This window comes from Poecilia latipinna, unplaced genomic scaffold (genome assembly GCF_001443285.1).
Source record: "Poecilia latipinna isolate Pla-1442-1.1 unplaced genomic scaffold, P_latipinna-1.0 Scaffold4038, whole genome shotgun sequence".
Classification (NCBI taxonomy): domain Eukaryota; kingdom Metazoa; phylum Chordata; class Actinopteri; order Cyprinodontiformes; family Poeciliidae; genus Poecilia; species Poecilia latipinna.
In genome coordinates, this window is record NW_015116654.1 from 24,636 (window position 1) to 31,835 (window position 7,200).

General features: G+C 40.3%; 1 protein-coding gene across 1 annotated transcript; it reads left to right on the plus strand.

The window, feature by feature from the left end:
- Nucleotides 1–10: 10 nt before the first annotated feature.
- hao2 (hydroxyacid oxidase 2 (long chain)) lies at nt 11–6,477 on the plus strand. The gene is made up of 5 exons (XM_015025273.1): nt 11–825; nt 949–1,101; nt 3,045–3,196; nt 4,821–5,104; nt 6,187–6,477. Exons 1-5 carry the CDS (start codon nt 746–748, stop codon nt 6,475–6,477), a joined length of 960 nt encoding a protein of 319 aa, XP_014880759.1. The 5' UTR covers nt 11–745.
- Nucleotides 6,478–7,200: the final 723 nt, after the last annotated feature.

The following is a 7,200-nucleotide window of genomic DNA, read 5'->3' on the forward strand; positions in this document are numbered from 1 at the left end:
TGTAGTTTTATTTGTATATCTTGCTTTTTAAAATCAGACTTGACATGCATTGTGCAGCCTTTACTCAAAGAATGTCCCCCGAGATAAATGTATTTGCTTAATCAGACAAAAATCCACAATAACACAAAGGATCTTGTTGATCATGGTAACTACTAGAAATAAACAGTGATCATAAAGAGTTGTATTTTTGCATGAAAAATCATTGCACTAGTTGTACAGCAAATAGCATACACGGATTATGACTACACCAGGTGAAATGAAGAAATGATCTCTTCATCATCATCACACTTGTCAATGTGTGGGATATGTTAAACAATCAATCAGTGAGTCGAGTTTATTTATATAGCACATTTAAGCAACAAGTCAGTTCAACGTTCTTTATGTCATAAAAACACACAAATAAAAAGTCCTGAAAAAAACATACTGTCAACAATTGAGAAACCAGTGACAAATATTACAGTTTGACGAACGCCATCATCAAAACCATCAACACGCGTCAAATATGTTGGTCAATATTCCCTTTATTATAGTTCAAAGGCAACTCTGAACAGGTGGGTTTTTAGCTTTGATTTAAAGTTAAGCCTCAGTTGAATATTGTGTTGTCAGAGCTTATGCATTAGATATAAAATTATTTGAGTGAGTTCAACACAGAATCAGATTATGACGACTAGACAATTCAGCCCAATTCCAAAAACTTAAGCTGTTATGCGACGGATCAGTGGCATTGAGTGACCGAGGCTTACTGATGGGAGAGCAAAGAGTGTGCCGCATCCGACCCAACAGCAAGCAAACAAGTTATGTTACTGCCGGTTCTGACAGAACGATGTATGAAATACACATCTGAGCTTCATGGGGTAACCCAGCAGAAGACCCCTGATCGTAATGTTACGCCTCATTGGTGTGTATTTCGAGCTGCGACATTGTCTGTCTGGTGTTTGTCTCATGCAGAGAAGGAGTTCATTGTGCAGAGATGGCCATGGTATGCCTAACGGACTTTGAGGAGTACGCAAAGGCACATCTTTCAAAGGCCACCTGGGATTATTACGCAGCCGGAGCAGATGAATGCTGCACGAGAGACGACAATCTGCTGGCTTACAAAAGGTACACTGGACATAACATGTCATGTCCACACAGCTTTTGACTTATTTACTTTTACGTTGACGCAATATTTAAAATCTGTGTGGGGTTACATCTCTTATTAGGTTTAATATTGAGTTGTTGACCATTTAGAAACTCATTTTTTTGTGGACTTTGTGCTGTTTTGACACATTTTTGCCTTCTCTGAGCAGTCTCTGGTAGGGTGAAGTTGTATAATAATTAACCTGTTGCTACATTTTAGCCAGACCCACTGTTAGGATAGAGAAACATTTTTGGAAGTTGATTCCTTGTTCCATAGGGGAATGATGATGAGGGAATGATTTTGTTTTTCCTTTTGTACGAATTGAGTCAAAATCTGATGTAGTGAGGGAAGAGCTGAGTCAAAAAAATAAAGCTCTCAAATTAGAGATGATCGAGACATTTGGATCATACATGAAAGAACAAGAATGAAACTAATCTACTAACAGATTCTTCCAAAGACTTGCAGTGTCTGGAAAAAGGTGGTCTGGTATCAAGATATGTCCTGGTCTCCACAGTTTGAAGGTTTTCCAGCCCCACTGGATGAAGCTCTTCGGATTTCTTGTTGAAGGGACTGTATGGGTGCGTTCACACTGCAGCCTGAAGTGACTCAATTCCGATTTTTTTGATATAATACGACCTGTATCCGATCTTTTCATGGCAGTGTGAACAGCACAGGTCACACTGTCTGACCCATATCCGATACGTATCCGATTCAAATGCGACCTCACGTTCAGGTCGCATTCATCCGAACTGAACGTCACTGATTCTCAACAAATCTCACTATTCTGCGTCCTGATACGGGCAAGTGGGAAGAAAAACAACAACCATGACGGATTATATGAGGATTAAGTTGTTAATATGCTGCTCCGGCCGAACAACAACTTCAAATATGTAAGCTAAGCTCCACCGTTAGCCTCCATGTTTACTTCCGCAAACACTTAGCACTTCTTCTTTTTATGGCAGTTGGCAGAACACTGAGAACGCTGACGCTATTGCGCCCTCTACTGCGCATGCGGGACACTTTCAGGTCGTTTGCCCGTTCAGACTGCAGAACGCCTACAGGTCGCATTTACTGGCAGTGTGAACGGCCCCGGCAAAAAAATCGGAATCGCCAAAAAATCGGAATTGAGTCACTTCAGGCTGCAGTATGAACGCACTCTATGTTGACTTTGACAAGGTTCTGGCTTGGAATCCTGGGTTATGCCCTGGTCTCTGTCCTGGAGCCATTACCCCTAAAATATATTTTTAGAAAAGTGGATGATCTCTGTGTGATCATCATTCTGTAGGTGAAACAATCAGCCTGTTAGGGTAAATTCACACACATTTATATGTAGATCGTGGGCAACTTGGGGGAAAGGCACAGATGTTTAACTGGAATTACAAGAGGAACTGACAATCTTCCGATTGCAAGATGATTACTCTGTCTTGCAATACTTTTATTGGAACACCACCAAGAAAAGTATTGGTGGTGTCCCAATACTTTTATAAGTATTATATTTGTCCAGGCCTGTTTCATTAGTTTATCTTTTTTTATGTATATAATTCTGTTGAACCACATTTGACCAATGATTTTCATTGGTTAATTTCAGTAATAATAGATAAACTTTAGCAAGTTTTACCAATAGTTACTTTAGTCTTTTCTAGTTATTTCAGTGACCACTGTGGGTTTTTAAATCATTAACAGAGGACTACCAACAGTTTTATCCACCTCTGTAAACACTACAAGCTTGGTGGTTTGTTTTCAGAGACTTTTTAACAGTATTCTATGGCTTTTCCGCCCCATTTTTTTCTTCAAAACAAGTCATATTTCTGTTCAGACATTGTCATGTATCGTTGTAACATCAGGGCCTTCCAAACCTCCTTGGAGAGTTTTCCTTCATAGAGAACCAATCAATCCCATTGAATTATTCATGTCTGTCCTCCAGGATCCGTTTGAGGCCTCGCATCCTGCGGGACGTGTCAGTGAGTGACACGCGCACCACGGTGCAGGGGAAAGAAATAAGCTTTCCCGTCGGCATTGCGCCAACGGCCTTCCACTGCCTGGCCTGGCATGAAGGCGAGGTGGCTACAGCTCGTGGTGAGTCACATTCGTCTCCATGTGTCGCAATGAGCGAAAGTTTTATCCTCCTTTTGACGTCTTCAACTTTTACCTCCAAAATAGAAAGTCTTTGTAATGCTTTTTTATTTCTACTTAATTTTTTGCTCAGTACATCAGATACTCCGTCGTAAATTGAAGTTGCATTTTGGCCACAGATTTGGAGGATCTCGTGGGGGGGAGGATGATGAAAACATGAACTCGGTTATGCACTGGAAGATTTACTAACGCTATAAAACACCAGCTAATGAGAGTAAAATAGTCAATGTCTTCCTTATCCCAAATGACAATGATCCTAAATCACGCCGCTGATGCAGAAAACACACATCTGAATAGAAAGCATAAGAGCTCAGACAGCCCTCATGCAGGCGCCAAACCACAACATTGCTGAGGCCGGACCAAATCGCTTTGATAGATATCGAACGAGAGACTATTCAGCGAAACGCTCATTAAGGAAACCTGGAGAGCTATTTGTGAATGCAACTGGCTTATGTAGTGAAATGTGTTTAGTCTGTTTAGTCATTCATTCATTTACTCTCTTCTCAGACGTTTTTAATTCTTAGGACTTCAGGTGGGGAAAAAAAGTGTCCGACATGTGTATTACAGAGTGTATTACTCTCTGTTTGACTCACTTCAGTTCGTACCAATTGACAGCACATGTTGGCATTTTGCAGAAAATCCAGTTCGCCTGTTGCAGAAATCCTTAATTCAGCAACAGTGGTAGTACTCAAACTGAACACTAGAGGGAAGTGTTGCAAGCTGAACCAGCAGCTTCACAAGGATCATTAATTCATTTATTCAAAGAATCAATCAGACATTCAATCTACCCCAAACTCTGCTGTCGTTAATATGGCCACAAAAACTATTCATAGGGTTAGAGGCAGACTTATTGAGCACCGGTGCAAAATATTGATCCTAATTATCATTTTTCATCTACAGTACCTCACGTAAGTATTCATGCCCCTTGAATTTCTACATCTTTTTTCCCTTTAGAACCACAAACATCATTGTTTGTGTGGGACATGATTTTTGCTGCAGATTTTTATTGCTCCCTCTTAGCTTTGGACAGTTAGAGACTGAAGTTTTGCCTATTCTTCTCTGAAGAATGGCTCAAGTTCAGACGGACTGGATTGAGTCTGTGAGGATCAGATAAAAAAAAAAAAAAAAAAAAAAATCCTAAATTCTCCACGTTTGGTTCTGGGGATGAAGGACAGACCAGAACCAGAAGGCCTGAGTGGTCTGTACGGTTGATACAATGACAACGGAGCTCTAGTGTATTTTAGTGTTAAGTTATTCAGTTATGTATAAGATAACAAAAGTATTTTAAAGTCTATTCTTTGAGCCTTGGACTTTAAAACTGGAGTTATTTGCTCAATCTACCTGTGAACACACTATCTTACCTTAGGGGGTTACGGATATAGAAATGCTTGCTAAACTTTCCAAATTTTAATTTATAAAAATAAACTTGAAAACCATGTATTTATTTCCCTTTCGACACACAGTACTATGCTACTTTCCCAAGCACCGTAAATGTGAATATTAAACCTCTGTACCTTTAACGGAAGTCCCACCATCGCTGATCACACCACCGATTCCCCCCACACAGCCACCGAGGGTCTCAACACCTGCTACATCACCAGCACCTACTCCACCTGCTCAGTGGAGGAGATCGTTGCGGCGGCGCCCAGTGGCTACCGCTGGTTCCAGCTCTACGTGTACCGGGAGAGGAAGCTGTCCGAGCAGCTGGTGCACCGGGTGGAGGCGCTCGGCTACAAGGCGCTGGTCCTCACGGTCGACGTGCCCTACACGGGAAAGCGCCGCAACGACATCCGCAACCAGTTCAGGCTGCCGCCGCACCTCAAAGTCAAGAACTTTGAGGGAGTTTTCGAGGTAAGAGAATGAATCGGCACAGCCAGTTAGAAACTGTGCAACAGCTGTTGAGTCACAGTTAAAAGTAAAAGGTTCAAGGCGGACTGTTGTGCAACCTAAAGCCGCAGCATGTAGCTTTTATAAAAAAATGTTTTTTTTAGCATTTATTTTGTGGCAGTATAGTGTGAGACAGATAATCTATAAAAAAGTCAAGCTCCTCCATGTCCTACTGTTGCAATCTGCAGAAAAGCACCGCTTCCGTTCAAAAACAACCAATCAGAGCCAGGAGGAGGGTCTTAGTGCTGTCACTCACACTCGTGAACATGCTGCTAGATGGGCTAATGGTGAAAAAAGCAACTTACCGTTTCAAGAAAGCTGTTTATCCAGTGTGATCGGTAGCCATGCTAACCAGCATTAGCATGAGCTCTTCCTTTGGAAAGAAGCTATAGCATAGCAGAGAGCAAGGGAGAGACGGTGAGCACATACACAAGCTCTAAAAGTTGCATTGAAAGTCCATTAAAAATGCCAACTTTGCATTAAATTATCACTATTTACAAAATCATGCAAAGTTGGCATTTTTAATGGACTTTTAGAGCAACTTTGCATTAAAAGTGTCATTATTTACCAAATAATACTTCATGACAACAGTTATAAACATTTATAAAGACTCCTTCATGTTCATGACAGATGTTATGTCATGTTTTTGACAGTGTCATGTCAGTCTTATGAACACCCCTTCAAATAAAGTGTCACCAAAAAAAATGTTTTTTACATATTTGTTGTCACTATGTTGTGAAAGTATAAGACAGTTACATACTATAGTTTGAAGGCTTCCATTTTAATTTTTCTAATGCAATATTAGAAGTTGAAGTGTGATATTTTTTCTTACTTATTTCTGTCCCTTGGTGATAATTTTATTTTGAGGAAGTAAAACTTAAGTGACAAAGTTGCACTCTCATAAAACCTAATCTAATGCACACAACTCACAAATCAGGTTGAAATCTAACCCAAAGTTTAAAGTTTCCAATATTATTACCTACAACCACTCTTGATTTTTGACAAGCGAACCTTTACGGGAGCTGTACTTGTCGCACTATAAGCAGGAGACGAGCGTCCCAGAGGAGTACGGGATACCGGCCAACACCTTGGACCCGTCTATCAGCTGGAAGGACATCTACTGGCTGCAGTCTATCACCCGCCTCCCCATCATCATCAAGGGCATCCTGACCAAGGAAGACGCCGAGCTGGCCGTGGAGCACGGCGTCCAGGGTATCATTGTGTCCAACCACGGGGGGAGGCAGCTGGACGGCGGCCCAGCGTCGGTACATGCTAAACACATTCCTCATAACTTCACCTTAGAAAAGGAATTTGTCATAAACAGTCATACAGTGTGACCGTGGAGTCACTATCATTAGTTTAAAGAACTGAGTTGCTTAAAAAGAAGAGTAAGCAGCTTCAGTTATGTCTGAGAGCTAAACAACAGAGTCAGTGATGTTGTTTTATAACAAAATGAGAAAACCTTCTGAAAATGGATGGCTTGTAACACTGTTTTTACAGAACTAAAAAAAAACATCTTTTTTTAATATATTTTTTACATTGTTTTGAAGATCCCACTTAAAAAGCTTAAGATCTTCTAAAATTATTTTGTTCAATAAATTTATGGTTTTCCCAAAATCCGGATTAGCTTTATAATGAGCTCATTATAGGAGCTACTTCTCAGAGCAACACTGGTAAAAATGTTGTTGAGGGTTTCTTAAAGAGACAGAGGCCCAATTTCAAGGCGCTGCATTAGAAAGTCAAATTTATTGTAAGTCATATTTGGTATATGTTGAGTTTTTATAAAGTACTTTTATAGCACTTGATTGTGCTATAAAATGACACTATATGTCTGGAAAATACATAACACAGCCCCTTTAATACAACACTCAAAGATGGGACTAGTGTGATGTTCTGACCATGAATTTATTTTAAAACACACACATTTGACTTTTTTTTTTTGTAGAGCAGTTTGCCAAAACGCTAGGCTAACGTTAGCATGTTTGCTTTGTTTTTGTATGACCTGTTGATTTAGCTTTCAACCTCCAGTAAGTTCCAGTGAATCATGAGCCAACAACATC

What these genes read in the sequence shown, in the direction of transcription:
- hao2 (XM_015025273.1), top strand. Translation starts at nt 746, where the DNA reads ATGGGAGAGCAAAGAGTGTGCCGCATCCGACCCAACAGCAAGCAAACA. An exon ending in GCCGGTTCTGACAGAACGAT is followed by an intron (nt 826 to 948) that starts GTATGAAATACA and finishes TGTCTCATGCAG; the next exon opens with AGAAGGAGTTCATTGTGCAG. An exon ending in AATCTGCTGGCTTACAAAAG is followed by an intron (nt 1,102 to 3,044) that starts GTACACTGGACA and finishes TCTGTCCTCCAG; the next exon opens with GATCCGTTTGAGGCCTCGCA.